Source organism: Podarcis tiliguerta, assembly GCF_965153285.1.
Source record: "Podarcis tiliguerta genome assembly, chromosome: 3".
Lineage (NCBI taxonomy): Eukaryota > Metazoa > Chordata > Lepidosauria > Squamata > Lacertidae > Podarcis > Podarcis tiliguerta.
In genome coordinates this window covers 56,911,919-56,932,086 of record NC_139536.1, presented here as the reverse complement: position 1 = coordinate 56,932,086, position 20,168 = coordinate 56,911,919, and the positions used below count along the sequence as shown (strand labels likewise).

Here is a 20,168-nt window from a genome sequence, read left to right as displayed (position 1 = left end):
TTTTTGTACTCTCTGCAAGTCTCATGGTGTCCCCTGCGTCTAGGTGACACCTCCCTCTTGTGTGTGGTGGCACCTTTTTTTACACTGGTAAAACTATTTTCCCCTTCAAGATTTGAAATAAGAGGGAGCCATAGATCTATTTCCCATAAACTTGTTCTTATCATTTCTGAAAAGCATTCGATGCTAGTTTATATATTGAGGGGGTGGAATATATTTTGGTTAGATACAGGAAATGCAATGTAAATGTGTGGTATTCCCCCCACCCCTTATTTTCTTCAAAGTAATCACAGAAATATGCTGTGTTTGTACATTTATTTATTTTTTTGCTCCTCTGAAAAGGCCCAGCACAGCTGATTTTTGTTCTAAGCACCAATTTTAACCCCTTCTTGATCAGAAGAGATGGAATTAATATGTGTAATATGGGGTTTTGTGTTAGAAGCCTAGATGCAATACTGAAGATCAGGGATAGCAAATTAATGTGCCCCAGCTTTACCTGCCTAGATATCTGGCCATGTCTTTATGATGCACCGCTCATGGTCGATGTGCCCCATGCGATTTCCCTTTCAGATCAGCCCCACAGACTGCAGGTGTGATCTTCATTTTAAGCTTCCTTGGGAATTGTGGCTGTTTGCGAAATGGAGTTATAGCTTTGGACATATGGAATATGTCTTGGTATGCAATCTGTACTGTGGCTACTGGTTGGTTTACTGGCACATTAAAACAACAACATTAAGTGGGTCCATACAGGAGGAGATTGCATTATCCACCCTGTAGCTTTCTGTCATGTCTTTGAAATTAGGATTAGTCTTGTGTTGGCACTATGTCCCCTGAGCACCACTGGAAAGTGCCAATGCGCTAACCAAAGCTAAGGACAAAACACAGCATGGAACAGATTGCATGCTAAGGTCTACATTGCCTGTGTCTAAGAACATCAGTCTTGATCTTAAACAAGCTCGTCATGTTGAATGATGTGAACAGTCACTCAAGGGAACAGAGATCTCAGGAACAGAAAAGAATGGGATTTTATGTGCAGACTACAGAGAGGGAAGAACTGAATTAACCCTGAGGCTGAACAGAAAAAGAGCCCTGCTGGATCAGGTCACATGCCCCTTTAGTCCAATATCCTGTCCTCACAGTGGCCAATCAGATGCCTATGGGAAGCCTGTTACTGGAAGTAGTACACACTCATCATGACTATTAGACATTGACAGCCTTATCCTCCATGAATTTGTCTAAATCCTTTTAACGCCATCCAAATTGGCGGATATTACTACATTCTATGGCAGCAAATGCCATAGTTTGAATTATGTGCTGATCTTGTAACTGGTTCCATTACTACGCCTCTAGTAAGGCTAATTCTCTGTCTGGTAGCTCACAACAGAGAGCTAGTGTGATAGCTTAATCATGGTGTGTTACTAGCTGATAGTTCAAATTGAGCTAACCTTTGTGAGGCGGTTGTTCATCCAGTTAGCCAGAGGTTTCTAATTTAGAAATCCTCACAGTGCTTCCAAAGAAAAAGGAAATCATGAGAGTGTTGAATGAAAGGTTTCTTGCATGACACTACTGGCTCCATACATTTTATCAGATACCTTGCAAAAGTATATTTAATAGTATTTCATATTTAACTATATACACAATAGTATTGAATATCTGAAATATTTTGCAGACAGTACAATGTGTTTAACAGGTGATGGCTCCTAATATATATATATATATATATGCAGGTTTTGGTGTCCTCGGGTGTCTTCCCGTGTAAAAGTTGGGGTGTCTAGGCGACGTTTCGACGAGGTCTCACTCGTCATCTTCAGGCTGGTGCTTTCGGCTTCTTGTTACAGAGCAGGATCTCAGTGTTTGAGTTCCTATAAATACTGTTGAGGAGGTGTGGTGTATAGCCTCCAATGTTCTGGGCAGAGAACATTGGGCAGAGGCTATACACCACACCTCCTCAACAGTATTTATAGGAACTCAAACACTGAGATCCTGCTCTGTAACAAGAAGCCGAAAGCACCAGCCTGAAGATGACGAGTGAGACCTCGTCGAAACGTCGCCTAGACACCCCAACTTTTACACGGGAAGACACCCGAGGACACCAAAACCTGCATTCCTGTACCCGTGAAAATCTACGAAAGCAAATATATATATATATATACACACACACATATACAGACACACACACACACACACACACACACACACCGGTAATAACGATGTGCTCAAATTCAGGAGGGTAAAATGTTGCACTCAACATTGGAAATGTTGATGAGTTTAAATTTCAAATATTTGGTAATACCTGCTTCAACTCGGTATTCTACATGTTCCATGGCATAACTGTGTAATTAAGTGGGAAGTGTTAATGAAGCAGATGTACAAGGAAAACACACATTGCTGTGTTCAGATGTGGATATGGATGCTGATGTCAGCATTTGATGAAGAGAGTAGTGCCATTTTTTGATAATGGCATCCAGTGGACTACTGGCAGCATTTTAGGGCTGCCACCCCTTCCCTATTTTCCATTTTTTAATGCTGTGGGGGAAAACGTATGAGGGATTGTCTCTCTCCAAATAAATATGTAGGATTTGTGACAGACCTGTGAGGAAGGTGGACTCATTTTTGTCCACCACTGCTGAAAGAAACCCAGCAGCGGTTTCCCTCCATCTCCTTTACCTCAGGAATGAGGAAATCTTATTTCTGTCAACCTCTGCAATAGCTACCATACAAGCTTGACCTTCATTTTTGCTTACCTCAATTTTTGATAACTAATTTGCTTCATTAACTGGGTTGAGGGTTTGGCATTAATTTCACCTTTTCTAATATTATCCCTTGGAAATTAAGTGGAATAAATATTAAGGTGCCTGTTTTTTCCACTGAGAGTGAGACATTCTAATTTTAACATTGAATACAGCCTGGTGACACCAATGTTCGTGTCAGCTGAAGGATTCCAAATTGTTGAATGTTTTACTTTCCCCAATTTTCCAGCTGTGTATGTGAGCAAGAAACAAAAGTTCATGGCAGAGAAGAATGATGTGCTCCCTCTTGTGGGCAAAATCTAGTCCTTTCTCCTTTGTGAATGCTATTTGAGATACAGTAATTAATGTGTGTATCTGGATTTCTTTCAATCTTGAGACATGAAAAGGTAAATTGAAGTGGGCTGGACTCAAAAGGACGATAGGTCCATGTAGTGTTTCCTGTTCATATGATTTGAATACAATGCATTAGTAACTGATTTAAATAGTTGCTTGAATTGAATCTTTAGGCTATGCCATAATTCACTGAAACTACAAAATCAACACATTCTTCTCCACATTAGGTGGCTCAGAATCATAAAAGTGTTTGTGCCAGCAGATAAAATGGTGGAACTACATCTTGTTTCAAAATATCCCATCACTATAGAAAATACTCTGGTAGCTAAACCATTGGGGAAAATTGACTTCTGTCCTCTCACCTACCACTTACTTCTTATTGACTCATTTCTGGAAGAATGATGTTCCTGGTTCCCATATATTGGCTCCTCAGAAGGACTTGACTATGTTTCCATGGGCTTTCCATGAAGGGCTAGAATACTGAACATCCCCTTTTCAGAAACTTCCCTAAATCTGAGCTCTTTATGGCAAAGCAGGAGATTTCAAAAGAGCTGGAAAGAGGGAAGTATGTCTTTTTCCTTCCCCTCTCTTGAAACTTCTCCCACTCTAGAAACCTCATCCACTGAACAGCAGGATGCATATGATAAAATAAATACATAAAATACCTAGGCAGGTAATTTTCAAGGTATGCATAAGTATATAAGTTTGTAAACAAAAAGAAACATGAGCCTTAGTTCAGTAGTTCCTGTGTTCCATGGAACACTGAGGGTATAAATTCCCCCCTCTCAATATTTTACAATATTTGTGTCAGACAAATTCATTCTCTAGGTAAAGGAGAAATTCACCAATTTATTGGAAGTGGGGCTAACTTCATGGCACAGACTCTTTCTCCCTCATCTCCCCTAATTTGTGTTGGCTCTAGGGCATTGTAGGGAGAAATAGGTGGCAGCCACAAAAGAAGGTGGAGAATATTCTAGGAACTGGAAAGGGATTTTTGAATTTTTCTCAGAAAAACCTTTTCTAACAACTTCTGGCTCAACTTTGGTTGTGGGTAAATACATGGCATGTTTAGGGTTCATGGGGAGGAAAGTAGGGAGGGGCGTACTGGCCTGTCAGTCTTCCTTAATATCCTAGAGGATGTCAAAAGTGTTGGCAGATGTTATAGGGAGTTTTCAGAAGGGACGAAAGGAAAAATACCCTAGGTACACTTTTTCAGTCTCCAGAGACTTTCCTCCACTGCTGTAGAGAAATAAAGTACATAGTTTTGGGGCTGAGAGCTTGGCCAGAACCTGTAGCACAGCACAACAGGGGAAGGTTTCAGGAATGTAAGAAAGAAAGAAAAATGTGTGTGTGTGGTGTCCCCCAATATTGAAAGCCCCAAACAGCACTACAAGGCTGCTGTTGCAGGCTGGCTGTAGTGCTAAAAAGGAGCATTCCTATTAGGGACAGCTGGAGATGCACTGTTGAGGGTTCCTACTAGTAAATGTATAATATCTTCCAAGCAATATTGTTGAGCTTCCTAACTCTATATTCTATGTAATACAGACAAAGCTATTTAAATGTCAATAGCTCTGCTATTCAGGTTTAAAGTGACATTCCAAACCCACTGAATCTTTTAAATCAATATAGGCGCATGATTTTAAAGGTACTTCTTGAAAATACATCAAGTACTGCTAGATATTTGCAGCTTCACAGGGTATTATATAACGAATCACAATAAATAATAGTATATATGCATGAGGATTTCAGACCTAAAGGCCTCACACTCAAAATCAAGGCCTCTATCTCTTCAGAAAATATAACAATGTATTATTTTTATATAGCCCATTTCAAGGAGCTCAAGTGGGGGGGTGTACATGGTTCCCCCCCTCCATTTTACCATCACAACAACCTATTAAAACAGGTCACTGCCCATCACACTTTTGCTACGCAGATACTTGTATGATGGCACTTCGGAAAACTGCTTTCCAACTATTTAGCAGAGTTGTCGTTTCCTCGGAACTAGTGAACAGTAGACTGGAGTTATTCTATGATAAATCACTCAACAATGCCTTGATATCACAGTCAAGAGATTTATTACCTGACCGGTCATAAAAAGCATTCCAGTAGCAAAGTATTTACATTCATTAAAGCAAACAGCTACTAACAGCATTCTTTCAGTTAAAGTCTTTCTGTCTCTTCAGCACGGCATAATTACAGGAACAGTCCATCATCTCATTAGCAGTCCTGATGCAGCTCTCCTTGTCAGATGTCTTCCATCTGCCGTCAGGTGTCAGGCAAAAGCGAAACCGATCGTTCCTCCTTTTATAGGCATGCTTAACGTGCCACAAATGTTATGGAACCTGGAACCTTCTAGAAACTTCTATCTGTTTCTGCCAGAATGATTCCCTAACACAAATGTGTGAGGCAGGTTGAAAGAGCATGATAGGCCCCACCACCTTGTCTTCCTAGTACTGTGGCACTTTCCCAAGCCACATCCAATATGTAACCTACTATTATATGACATGAGGCAGTTTTGTTTCCAGTATTTAGAATGCAGATCCTATCACAGCTATTGTGATTCTACTCTCTCGTTAACAAGGCAAACTTGAATTATGTCAACGGCTTTGAATGGGTGGGTGGGCAAAGCCTCTGTTTTCTTGGCAAATAAAATAATACTTCAGAGCACTGGAATGAAACCACTCTTACTTAGTGACGTCTTGGATGTGACGTCTGCAGCCTTTTGAACTCATTATTGCTTCAGGTGCCCTTCAAGCTCCCAGTTGCTTAATGCATTTCAGACCTTAGCAAAGTGCTTGTATGATGTATTATAATTCCAATTGCTGCTTGCAGAAAGGTGAAGTTTATTGTATTCCAGCTAAAAAGGAGCTTGACTCAGCATATGGCAGGGAGCACTGATTTTGTTCAAGTCTATAGTATGCCAAGCAAAAAGCTTCCTAGCGCTAAAAACACATTATAAGTTGGGTGAGGAAAGTAGGCTATATGCAAGGTCCTTTTAATACCTAGATCTAGGAAGTGTTAAAATATAAGCCACAATGGGTTCCTGTGTTGAGGTGATTGCCTGGGTGATGGCCCATTCAGAAAACAAAAGAAAGGAGGTTCTGTGCGAGATTGCTAATGGCGGAAAGAAAAAGCCTGAGTTGAGAGCTGGAGAGAGAGAAAGAGCCATGTTTGATTCCTGAGACTATGAAAGAAACAAGACTCTTTTGGAATGCTAATGCTGTGAACCCCTCCATCGTAGGCTTAGGTTGTATATATGTGTAAATAAACTGTTGTGTAGTGAAGTTCTCACCCTGGGGCAGCAGGGGGATACTGTAGTTTTCACTCAGGTTTGCATATGCAAATAAGGAATTGAAAGTGACGTTCAGTGATTGGATAGTTACAGAAAGTTGTTACTGTTGCTTTGTAGTGGAGCTCTATATAAGCAGGTTGGCCGAACCCTATAGTCAGTTCTGTTCTGGCCTGTGAATAAACAAGAGATGTCTGAAGAATCGCTGTGTCGTCTGATATGTTCACCCACTACTTAACATAAACCATATAGCATAAAGGCACCACAATCTCTGCTGTGCCTCATTCCAAAAGGAAACACGAACCCTGAGTAAATGCCTGGAAACCCTGGAATCTCACACCACTCAGAGATTGGTGTGGCATGAAATAATAATTTCAAATAATTTCTCTTTTTATGTATCTGGTACCCAAGGATCTTTTTTTCTTTTTCTTTTACAATGTAAACAATATTTTCTTATACAATGTATACAATATTTTCTGTATACAGTATTTTCCACTGTTTTGTCCCTTCCCGCCCAGTGGCTCCATAAACTAGGCTGATACCAGATGGGGAACAACTGAAGCTGCCAGGACCACCACTGACCTCATGGCTGAACAATGATTTAACCTCCGGCCACATAATCCAAAAGTCTACATACATTTGCCTGTCCACTGGCCATAGTGTCTCAGTTGCAGTAACAATCTGTTAATCATTTTATTTAGAGAGTAATAAGATATCTTGGTAACAACACAGCTTAGCTCTCTTTGGATGTCATCCCAACGTGTGGAGGAGCCATTCAGACGGCACCAACTACCACACATTTGGTTTAAGGTTTGCAGGAGTGCCTGTGTGCAAAGCCATTCTGCATAGAGAGCTCTCGTTATTATGTTATCCACTTGGAAGATTCCAAGATCCTCTGTGACAAGAGGCCCGGTCCTGATAAATCATGGTTTAAACTCAAGCAAAGCCTTGGGATCACCAACTCTCCTTACTCTGTCTTTCTCGCACAAGACTGGCAGAAGGTCTTTGCCAGTGCTTAGTTTCAGTTTCACAAATTCTCGCTTGAAACCAGTGATTGTGGTTTAAAACAAACCCTGGTCAGTTTCAAAACAAGCCAAACTGAAACCATGAGTTAGGAAGCTGGCTTGTTTAGTTAATCAGAGTTTGTGATAAAACACAGTCTGTAGTAACTATGTAGTGACAAACTGAGACTCTGTGAAACGGAAATGAAATCAGCTGTACAGGGGGAGAGGGGATTAGTTGTATGTGTCGTGTTAAAAAATGGTTTAAAGTTACATGCAATCACAAAGATTACATAGTGTTTGCATAGGCACAAAGTAGGGAAAAAAAGCTAAACAATAATATCATTATAGAACTAGTATTTTCCTATATTTCTTTAGAAATAAACCCCTACTTTTGAATGCTATGTAGGGCATCCAGGAATCACAGTCCAACGGAAGGACACTGAGTTTCCTGCCATGCCTCATTATCAAGTACTTTGAAGCATAGACTTGACTTGTAGTAAAAACACTGCCAGTCATAGTATGGAGAGCACAATAAAATTAGGCATGTATTAGTGCAGGTCAAAACACCACATACCTTTATAGAAAGATTTGAATAAATTAGGAGTAAAATGTTAGTGAGCTGACTATGCTTGATCAGTTGCTATAACTATATTAAGCTTTATATAGAGAATTGTATATATTGTATGATATTATATATGAAAAACTAGTTAAAATTAATAGTAATAATACAAAGAAAGTTGTGTATGCACAACTAGAACTTTGAGCGGTGGTTCTACTCCAGCAAGTCTTCATTGTATAGGTTAAACACATCTGAATAATTCTGACTCTCATGCATGGTTAACATAATGCCTTCAGCTCTAATGTAATGAAATTTGTCATCTGACGCTCCCAAAAGAATGGGAAACTAATTCACACTTTATTATTACATATATTAATGAGTTGAGCCCTCATGTTTCTTTTTTAAAAGTGGCATGTTCTTTCAAGGGAAAGTCACTTGTTCCAGCGATTATTAATCCCTACCAGCAGTCATGTTTACTGGTCATAAAAAGTAAGTAGCAGTTTTGTAGCAAATGAACATAGAAGGAAAGTTAATTGGAATTTCATTTTCTAATGCTTCATAGAAGTAACAGACTGAGCCTAGTACAGATATGCTTTGACTGTGCTGTTCTTACCCATTAGCTGCAGTTTTTAGGTAAAGCTAAACAGTTCACATCGCAGTGCTGGATTGAGAGTTTAGCTCAAGGCTGGAACACCTCCAGACATTGCTGAATTACAACTTCCACGATCCTTGACCACTGGCCATTGTGGCTGGGCTGTTGGGAGTGGGAGTCCCACAGCCCTGCTCTAGATCTTTGTGTCCATAACTACAGTGATTGTTAGCATTCACAAAGACTCTAATACAGTCTGGAGAAGATGGGCTGGTTCCCTGTTTTCTCCAAGGACAGGACTAGAACCAATGAGTAGAGATTACACAGACTTCCCATGGGCATCTGGTTGGCCACTGTGAGAACTGAGTGCTAGACTAGATGGACCTTTGTTAGGGTTGCCATATTTCAAACAGTAAAATCTGTACAGAAAAGCTGCTGAGCTTTTTTTGGCCAAAACAGCAATTCCTATTGGGCTGTCATACATCTGCCCAGACACCGCTGCCAAATGAAGTATTCCACATCTGTCCAGAAAATTCCTTTCAGCTAAGTGTCACTAGAAACTTCCCAATGGCAAGAGCCATTCAACAGTGGAACAGATTGACTCAGGAGGTGGTGGACTCTTCCTTGTTTGCAGTATTTATGCAGAGACTGGGTGGCTATCCATCAGGGATGCTACAGATGCAACTTGCATTGCAAATCCTGCATTGTGGTTCGAGGACCCCCGACCCCCGTGAGGTGGAAATAAACACACAAGGACGCGTGGTATAAGGTTTATGGGCAAGGAAAAGGCCACAACTTTATTGGTTACTGCAATGCAAAGGTATTGGCTTAGGCATTGGATGACCACAGCAGAGGGGTTGAATCATCAGTAGGGTAGACGGAGCCAGTTGATGCCTATCCAACTATAGGCTCACCCCTGATGTCACCGGGGTCGTGCCATGGCCTCCAGCCAAGCAGGCATCGGACAGAATACACGACCGCCGGATTCCTTTAACGGAATACCCAAATCGAAGGCGTAGGCGATGGCCACACCTAGCCTTCCCACACAGCATAACACCCAAATCCAATGCCTAACCTACCCACCAATACCACAAAAGTTGTGACGGTTGCTACGAGGTAGGCGAAAAAACCCATAGGCCTAATGCCAACAGGAAAAACTCCTACCAGGCTCCCAGACAACCGGGCGACCAACCTAAGGTCCATAGCAAGGCCAGAAGAAAACTTGAGCCCTGAGCTAGAGGGAGTGGAGGGTGGGTGACTCTCGAAGCGGCTGCGAAGAAAGAGGCTGAGGAAGGGGCCGGCCCCAGCATATATTCCAGGTTCGGCCCGCCCCCTTACGGGCGGCTCCAGGTGGGAGCCGCCTCCTGGGCGTGTGGCGCCGGCCAGGTGAGTAGGAAGAGGCAGGGGCTCCCGCCCCTGCGTGGGCGGGGTCAGAGCTCCCGTCCACAACCACTCCCCTCCCTTTGGGGAGGAGAGTCTTTGTGGTTCGAGGACCCCCGACCCCCGTGAGGTGGAAATAAACACACAAGGACGCGTGGTATAAGGTTTATGGGCAAGGAAAAGGCCACAACTTTATTGGTTACTGCAATGCAAAGGTATTGGCTTAGGCATTGGATGACCACAGCAGAGGGGTTGAATCATCAGTAGGGTAGACGGAGCCAGTTGATGCCTATCCAACTATAGGCTCACCCCTGATGTCACCGGGGTCGTGCCATGGCCTCCAGCCAAGCAGGCATCGGACAGAATACACGACCGCCGGATTCCTTTAACGGAATACCCAAATCGAAGGCGTAGGCGATGGCCACACCTAGCCTTCCCACACAGCATAACACCCAAATCCAATGCCTAACCGCCACCCGAGCCGAAAAGGCTCGCCGCCAATACCCTCAAAGCCGTAACCAATCCCTAACACTCCTGATTACGCTGTCCAACCATAAGTCATTCCCCTTATCCGTGAGGTGAACCCCGTCATCCCGGTATAAGGCGCCATCGCCAATCCGGATGCGGTCATGACTGATAACTTGGCCATACAAAAAGCGCACCCAGCGGGACACGGCCCGGTTCAGGACTTTCCTGGATCTTTCAATGGCCATACAACTCTGCGCACCGCGCCAAACAGTTCTTTTCAGGAGGGATGACCAAAACAACGTCGTTCCGGGGCACAAAGCCGCGATTTCATCGATATCAGACCTTATGGCCCAAGATAAGTCCACGCTTTTTCTGCTCACAAGATCATTCTCGCCCAACTGAATGATCATAATGTCGGGGGGGCCGAATGCTGCCACCTTCGCCCTCAGCAAGGGCATAAGCTCCTGCCAGAGCATGCCTCTTCTGGTGTACCAATATACACGTACTCCTTGGTGCAAGCCCAGGTTGGCGGTGAGGCCCCGGCTGACAGCCCTCTTGTGGGCCCAGTGGACAATACTGTGGCCACAAATCCACACGGTCTTCCTGAAAGCCACTATGAAAATGAAGGAGAGAGAAAAAGGGGTAAGCGGGGAGAAGAAATAGGCCCAAATTAACGTATGTAAGTTTTATAAGCGTTAGACTTCCAGCGGCCCAATTCCTTAATTCTATCAGCAGGCAGCCCCAAGCACGCGGCTGTCGTGGCGGCACCGATCCTAAATGAATGCGCCGCGTAATCCTGTGATGGTAAACCGCACGCGTCAATGGCCTTGCGGAGCACCCTAGAGAACTGGTGCCTCAACAGAGGAGACCCGTCCTCGTGGACTAGAAGTGGACCGGGACCGGGAGGGCGCAGGCGGAGGAAACGCCTGGTATCCTTGACTGATGCTGTAAGCTTTATTAGGACTCCCCTGCCAGCCTGATCCGTCTTTGACTGACGTATCCGGACTGTCATGCCTGCCTCAGACAAGTGGACGTCCTCCATCAGGAGCCCGCAGCCAGACCCATTTCCAGCTGCCTCAACCACCACCTCGCCCACCCGGAGGGCGCCGGAAAAGGCGATGGCAAAGGCCGCTGAAAAGAGTCTGGCCTCGAACTTGGACCAACAAACCGACCTTAGCTTTTCCGTATCTGGCAGAGCAGCCCATATGAGATTGGTTTGCGGCCCCTAGCTCTGGACGGTTGCGATCAACCCCATCCCTCTATTGCTCTACGAACTAGAAAGTCACAGCAAGGGTCAGAGGCCAATGTCGCTTTGGCGAAAAAACTGATGGCGGCCGTATGTATTTTAAAGGTTTTAGATGCTCGCCCCAAGTCGTCCAGGTGGGCTAAGTATTCTAAGACGTCATCAGTGGTGGGTGGCACGCTAGCAGGTTGCCCGGATACCCTGACCCTAAAGCCCAGGAAATTGCACCAGGCCTTCTTGTAGGACCTAAGAGTGGAAGGCGCGATAGACGCTAATACTCCCTTGATCACTTTGCGTCTCCAACGCTGCACAGGTGCTCCGGAAAGGGTTTGGGCAACAGTTGAGCTCCAGGTGCTAGCGACCAGAAGTGGGACATCACTGCCTGATTGTCAGATCTGAAGCACACCCGGCGATTTCGGAACTCCTCTGTCCAGATGTGTACCGCTACTGCTATAGGGAAGAACTCGAGAAAAGTAAGGTCACGAGTGATGGCGGTACCCTGCCAGCTCGCCGGCCACTGCTGAGCGCACCAACGACCCCTGAAATACATGCCGAAGCCTAAGGATCCTGCTGCGTCGGATTGGACCTGGAAGTCTGAGGACAGATTAATAACATCCTGCCACAAGGAGACCCCATTGTAGCGCTCCAGAAACATAGCCCAAACCTCCAAGTCTGACTTGATTGACATGGGAAGTCGGACCCTCTGATGCGGGTACTTGAGGCCCGCTGATAGTCTGGCCAGCCGAGCGCAGAAGGGGCGCCCTGGGGAAACCCCCCTACAGGTACTGCACCAAGGCCGAAAAGGCCTCCAGCAGTGAGGCGCATTCCCCGGAGCCGGACCTCCCCACGAAGAGAAAGTCGTCCAAATAGTGCGTAACCCCAATGGAATTTGTTTTAAATCCTAAGGCCCAATCCAAAAAGGTGCTAAATGTTTCGAAAGCCGAACAGGCTACAGAGCAGCCCATTGGCATGGCCTTATCCACATAATATTTACCTTGAAATATGCACCGGCAAAAGGCGGAAAGCCGATTCAATATCACACTGCGCCAAAAGCGCCCCTTGACCAAAACTCCTGATCAATTTAACCGTGTGATCGAAGGTGGCATACTTCACCGAGCATAACTCTGGTGGAATGGCGTCATTTACTAAGCCGCCCTTCGGATAGGATAAATTGTGAATGAGCCGAAATTCCCTGGGATTCTTCTTCGGCACGTTGCCCAAGGTTTATATGCAGGTTTGGGAAGGGTTTTTGTTGTTGTTGTTGTTGCTGTTGTTGTTGTTGTTGTTGTTTTGATACTGTAAATGTCAGGTTTCAGTTTCACTCTAGCTAGAAATAACTGCTACATATGCAACATGTTCTAGAAGATTGCCAAAGGTGAGCTCTTAGCCAAAGCGTTATCCACTTCAGTGTTATTTCTCACAAAACTAGCAATTTGTTTACTAACTATACATGTTCCCTAATATGGTTAACGGACTGAAATTATGCGATTCCGACTGTTGGGCTTAAAGGCTTACTAGATTCTAGGACTGAGGACTAAATCATTATTGTACTTCTTTGCAATTTTGCCCACAGCTGCCCTGCTCATTGGGAGAACAGGGAATGGATCTGGAACACTTCAAAGCAGTACCATTGCTCCCATGTGTCTTTCTGTTTGGGCTGTCATTTTGTTAAAGCTGTGGTCCTGCTCTTGTAGTTGATCTGGGCGAAAAGGCAGGTTCCCCAGGAAAAAATAATTCCTGTATGAGGTGTTATGGAATGATACATTTGGTAGCCTAATAATCTCAAAAGGGGGGTGGGTCTGGGAAGGGGTGTCTCTGTCTGGAGACCAAGCAGGGGCTAAGTGGTGGCCCTGTTGGGTTCATCCCATAGTGTATGCCATAGTGTGACTCCAGAGGCAGAGGTAGCTGCTCTGGCACCCAGAGTGGCACACATGGTGGGGTGGGGCTAGCTACCCATGGGGCGGGGCGAGCGTCCTTTCCCTTACTGACTTCTGATTAGTAGAGTCCTTCGCGGTTAAGGAGCCAACTACTAGGATTCTAACCCTCTGAGAAACCCTTCCAAAGATAGGATGCTGCACTTCCGTCCGGATGGATAGACAAGTGGTTGAGGAGAGGAGAAAGCTGAATTTGAGAAAATGCTAGACCCAGAAGGACTTTATCGATGGTTCCCTGCTGCGGGGGTTCATCTGGAACTAGAGTGGTGAAAGCCCCGACCTCCCCGAAAGAGCCGCTTCCCTTTGTAACACACTGTGGCTGGGTGAGCCCCTGCACATTGGCATTGCCCTTTATTGAATTACCCGCACACCTTACGTTTTAAATCCTTCTAAGGTCCAGCTTTCCAGTGCGATACACCTCTGATGGCTTCTTCTCGACATGAAGGGCGTAAGCCATTCTGACTCGTCATCACCGACTGATGAGGTGCCTGATTCTGGAAGCTAGACCCTGGGCTGCTTATTCTGCAAAGAACTAGAAGAACTGGAAGCCACCGGGTTATTGATACGGGCCGGCAGCCACCACATAGGCGCCCTGATGCGGTTCTGAAAGTCGTCACCGAGCAAGCCCGAGACCTAGTTTGCACAGCCGCCGTTCCTGACTGAGGGCTTGGGCCTGCGCCTGGGTTGTTTAAAGGCTGGAACTGGTTTGCGAAACAAGGAAGTAAGAAACGCAAGGCAAATAGAACTAAAGAATAGCTAAGAGAAAGCGCTGCTCATAGTCAACAATGAATGATCTGAAGGCATTGAGGAAATGCGAAATGGGTTTTGGTTTTATTATTATGACGGTCGCCAGCAGCAGTGTGTGCTGGTGCTGCACCCGTGCGCTTCTTCTTGGGCGCCATGAGCTGCTCTGTGCACTAGCAAAATGCTATTTATTTTGTCACAAATTACTTTATTTTATTTTAAATTTAATTTTCATTTATTTATTTATTTAATATTATTAATTATTAATTATTAATTATTAATTTTAATTATTAATTATTATTATTATTATTATATTTATATTTATTTATTATTATTATTATTTATTTTTCAAATTTATTTTATTTATTATTTTATTTTATTATTGTTGTTATTTTTTTAATTAGTATTAATATCACCAATCAATTAATAACTTGACTGTAAATAAATGTTAGTAAACAATTATTTTGCATCAATAAAGTTCGGAGCACTGTTGATGAATTAACTATTAATCAATAGTATCTCAATTAATAGCCAATGGATTTATAGCTATGAGTAGGAATTACTATTATCAATTGCTCCGCGTAAATGCTGACAAAATGAACAATAACCAGCAACCTTGGCATTATCAGCATTATGCTCCAACCAGTTGAGCTATCCAGGCTCTTAAGTTGCCCCTTTTAAATGATAGGCAAATCTAGGCGCAAAGCAATGCCAAGTAATCAAACAGAATTGAAAATAACTGCTCACAAGGAGATGCTCAAAAGCTGCAGCCAAAATAAGACAAAGGAAATCAATAAGATTCCACACCAGCGGCCATGCTGGAGAAACTTTATCAAACAAAGGAAACTTTGCCCAACAAAGGAAAGTAAATCTTTGCCCACAAGGTGGCTCAAGACCAGTTGAGGGAAATAAGGGTGCTTAAACAGACAAAAGACTATAATTGGTCAAACTGCTGGTTAGTTAAACTGACAATGCAACTAGAGCTGCTGAACTGCCAGGTGCATAAAGACAATGCCTCCCAAAATGCTGGTCACTCAGAGAGCAATCAAGCCTGCCCCAGCAGTTGAAAAACCTGTCTGGCAACTGTGATTACTCAGGCAAGAAGCAAAGGAAACTCCAAAGACCAATGTATCTCCTGCAAGGGGAGGGGTGTAGGGAGGGAGGAGGGGTGGAGGGCAGAGAAGGAAAGTGGGGGGGGGGAGAGTTGGGAGGGAGGAGGGGTGGAGGGAAAATGAACATGCCGGGCAAGGAAAATCTTTTGAAGAAAAGGAAAAATAGCTATCCTGTACAGTGAGCCAAAATGAAGTGGAAATATAAACAGTGTATTAACCTGGACTTTTCATTAAGGTACCATAAGCCGTAACCTTTGTTGTTGTTGTTGTTGTTGTTGTTTAAAAGTGGTTTTCTTTAGGGAGCCTGTACTGGCAAGTGAAGCCAATGACAAGAACCAGGCAAAGGCACACCTTCAAAGGTTCTAAACGTATGAACGTGCAGTGCTGAGGAATGGTTCCCCGATCAGAAACCCTGAATTGTCCACCCCAAGCCCTGCCTTATTTCTATCCCCCAAACATCAAGCGAAGGGGGGGGTGGCTTAGAGAAACCAAGAGGGGTGAGGTTTAAGCGCACAGTCTTTCCCAAGCCCCGGCCGCCTTTAAAATTTACAGGGGGCTCCCGATTTAAGTGGTACCAATGGAAGGGATGGCAGGGTAAATTAATTAAACCCACGCTAGAAGAGTAATAAATCAATAAACGGCAGGCACCAACACACGCTGCAAGCACACACACACAACTTAAAATTAGAGAGGAACAGGAAAAGGAACCCTGAGGATCATTTAGTCCAACCCAGGCAATGCAGAAATATTCAGCTGTCCCATACAGGGATCAAACTTGCAACCTTGGCATTATCAGCACCATGCAGTCACCCGGACCAGCCATGCGATTGGACAGGCAAGGGCAATAGAGGGGAAATGTACAAGCACCCTGGCCAAAAATTAAAATAAGACGCACAGCTCAGCTACCAAGCAGAGGCAGGGAAGACAATCGAGGAGACAAGGGAGAAAGAAAGATGGAGCCACACTCACACTCAGACCTCACCGGGGGCATGTGCTGGGCAAGGGAGCAAGCTGCAGCTTAAGAAAGGTAATTCGCACTTAGACAGCACAAACAAATCAAGGAGAGGGGGGAAATGGAAGGTTAAATGTAGGTTTTTACATGGAAAAAGGAGGACACAGCAAGGCAAACCTGGATTTTTAAAAGCAGTAAAGCAATGAGCGCACGCAAGCCTCCTAAAGTTAAAAGGCAAGCCTCCACACACACAGACCCCCCAACTCCAAACCTCGTGGCTCTTCCCTGTGATGGCTGTGATGACTCCTAGCTGTGATGACTCCTAGCTGCTACTCTCGAAGCGGCTGCGAAGAAAGAGGCTGAGGAAGGGGCCGGCCCCAGCATATATTCCAGGTTCGGCCCGCCCCCTTACGGGCGGCTCCAGGTGGGAGCCGCCTCCTGGGCGTGTGGCGCCGGCCAGGTGAGTAGGAAGAGGCAGGGGCTCCCGCCCCTGCGTGGGCGGGGTCAGAGCTCCCGTCCACAACCACTCCCCTCCCTTTGGGGAGGAGAGTCTTTGTGAGGGAGGGTTTCACTAGATGATCCCCATGGTCTCTTCCAACTCTGTAAATCCAAGTAATTCAGACACAGGTTGCCTTGCTTGCTGTTAGCAGCCCATGTTTTGCACCACCACCTCTCTGGTTGTTGCAGCTGTTATTAGCTAGCCAAAACAACTTTTTAGGGGGGGAATTGAAGGTTGTGTTGCAATCAATAACCACCACTATCTTCACAACCTCAATCAATAGCACAGTGTGAATAGATCTGGGACAGTTTAATCTCTACAGTTGCAATAGAACGCATTGATTAATTAATGTTTTCAATTAACCTCCTTTGTAATGTAAAAAGGAAAGGCTCTGACATCTCAATTTGAAACAGTTGAGTGTCAGTTCCATGTGATTCCTCCAATGTTACTTCAGAAATGCTTTAAAACTTCTACCCATATGGCTTTGCTTTAGAACAGAGGGGCCTAACCTTACTCAAGCCAAGGGTTATAGTGGCCCACAGTAAAAGTTTTTTATGTTTTTACAAAATGATAAATTGAGAGGGGAGTTGTCACAAAAACATTTGTGTATATAAGGGGAGTTGTCACACACACACAAATCAAAATGGGGAGCCTGCAGAGCAAAAAAACAAAAACCCTTTGGCCTAATGACACCACAGTGGAAGACCCATACCAACACTAAAATAATAATAATACTAATAAATTGATTTATTTTTTAAAATAACAAATGGGGATGAGTCTTGGGAGTCCACAGAAAGCAATGACAGATAATCCACAGCCAATGTACACCACTGGGCTGCGGGTTATCTGCCATTGCTTGTTAGCATGTTAACATAACATGCAACTGATACCTATTCCACTGGGAGATGCTTTGCTTGCACTGTTCTGTAAAGAAGCTTTATACTTTTCCTGGAGCAATATTTGAGCAGCTATGGAGGTGACTGCACTGAAATTCATTGTGATTGACATACAAGTAACAGTGCTCCAGTCTGAGATATCAGAAATGTTAGGCTGTGAGCATGGCTGCTGGAGAACATTGTTTTTGTCAAATTTACTTGTGTTTGAGAGCAACCTAGGGGAAGGCAGTAATCACCCACCTTGCTCAAGATATGACTAAGGAGAGCCTAAGTGTGCTGTTTGATCACTTGGTCCTTTTGCCTAAATATTAAGAAGTTTCAAATACCTTCTTTCTTTTTTTGCACAAAACACAAAACTTTCAGATATTTACATTACCACTGCTAGACATTGATACATATTTTCCCCAAAAATGTGGTGGAGGAGCACGCAGATGTCACACATAATGAAAACATCACTTTGATGCTACTGGGGATGATGGTGTACTTGATACTAAGCCATAGGTGCAAACAGAGAAGACAACTTTGCATAATAGGCTCGTAAGGATCATAATAGAATTGTCATATTTTCTGTTGCGTGAAAACAGAGAGATAAAGAGCTGTCCCGTGAAGGATTAAAGAAAGAAGGCTGACGTTTTGGATTTATCTCTTCTGGCATACGGCACAATTGAGGGCCCCCTCCAGTACACAAGGGAGGCTTTGAGAATGGCACAGAAGCACTGAAAGCGAACATACAAGTCTTTTTTGTGATTGCTTGTCCTTCTTTCAGTGATATGTATGGGGACATCTTATCATAGGAGAATAGTGAAAAAAGGAGATGCAGGAGAGGCCAACAGTGCATTACATACAAATGGGGATAATGGAATCCCAGACCCTTTTAAAAAGAAGAAAAGAGCAGTCACTTTTTGAGGGGGTAATTTAGAAGTGGGAAGCGGCATGTGGGTGTGCACTGAACTTCCTTCACAGATTCCCTTAAAAAAATCAATGTTTATATATAAATAAGGTCAGGTATTTGTTCATGTTTAAATTTCATCCTATGCAATATCTTTAACTTATAGGCAATGAAAGTTTGGAAGAAAACTATGTCCAGGACAGTAAAATGGGATTTGTTATCAATGCCATCTATGCTATGGCTCACGGCCTCCAAAGTATGCATCATGCCCTTTGCCCAGGACACATTGGACTGTGCGATGCCATGAAGCCCATTGATGGAAGCAAACTCTTGGATTTTCTGCTCAATTCTTCATTCATCGGCGTTTCAGGAGAGGAAGTTCGAATTGATGAGAATGGAGACGCTCCCGGAAGGTAAGCAACTATGGCGTCTTGCCTTGTTAATAATCCCAGCCTGTACAATTGAAGCAAGAAGCTGATACATTTAACACTGTAAATCAGGGATGGGGAGGGGGGCCCTGTGCTCCTCTAGTCGCTGCTGTACTTCAACTCCCATAAGCCCTAAGCAGCATGGCCAATCATCAGGGATAATGGGAGTTGTAGTTCAGCAACATCTGGAGGACCGCAGGTACTCCATCTCTGCTATATAGTACAGCAGATGGATAGTACCAGTAAGGGGGAGCAACTTAGCCAACCACCATGTTAATCAACAAAAGGACATTGAGTTCCTTCCTTCATATGATAGCGTTAGGCACCAATAAAGAAGGTATGGCACAGGTTCCAATGAAGCAACAATAAAACCAAAAAAAGTTTCATGTAAAGAGCTGTTGGAGGAAAATAATTCATTTTCTTCCTTTTTTTAATAATAATTTTTTATGTTAATTACCTGCAGTAGAGGTTTAAACCTCAGTTATATGAAAATACTGTTATGCTATTAAGCTTCAAATTCACACATTTTGCTGCAGCATTGCAACGTAATACAACAAAGAGATAACACTTTTCCTATAAAAAAAATGAGCAAACACCACTTGTGTAAGAAGCCTCTGGTGGACTCAAAGGCTTAATATAAGGTGTGCAAAGCTGAGCAAGAATGCACTCCATATAAGTTTATTCACAAAGAATCACTCATTTTTATATTAAGAATTTTTAATTACATTTATTTTCTTCATTGATGAAATAGCAGAGGCCTTTATATTTGACCATGTTTCTATACAAATATATTCAGTAGGTATCAAAGCAGGAACAAAATAAAATGAAAGAATACATATCAAAAACATTTTATGCTTTGCTGATTATTTCACAATTGACTTCTTTGATGGATCTAATTACGAGCCACAACTTAAATAAATTCTGGAGGCTGTCAGATCATATAAATGTTTTTATTTTTTGCATACTGTGTGTATCAAATTAATGATAGAAAGCAAAGTTCCGTTCCAAAACATGATTCATATACGATATCCAGTACAAAGCACAGCATTTGCTAACCAGCCCCAATTCAGATGTTTTGGATTACAACTCCCATCAGTCCCAA

General features: G+C 43.6%; 1 protein-coding gene across 5 annotated transcripts in view; it reads left to right on the top strand.

Moving 5' to 3' along the window:
• The window catches only part of GRM1 (glutamate metabotropic receptor 1), a 183,802-nt gene that overhangs the window by 126,387 nt on the left and 37,247 nt on the right, over nucleotides 1-20,168 (top strand). For all 5 annotated transcript variants that reach the window (XM_083434795.1, XM_083434796.1, XM_083434797.1 and 2 more), the window contains one exon: nucleotides 18,805-19,051. In XM_083434795.1, coding sequence (XP_083290921.1) covers nucleotides 18,805-19,051 — 247 coding nt within the window. The remainder of the gene's footprint in view (nucleotides 1-18,804; nucleotides 19,052-20,168) is intronic.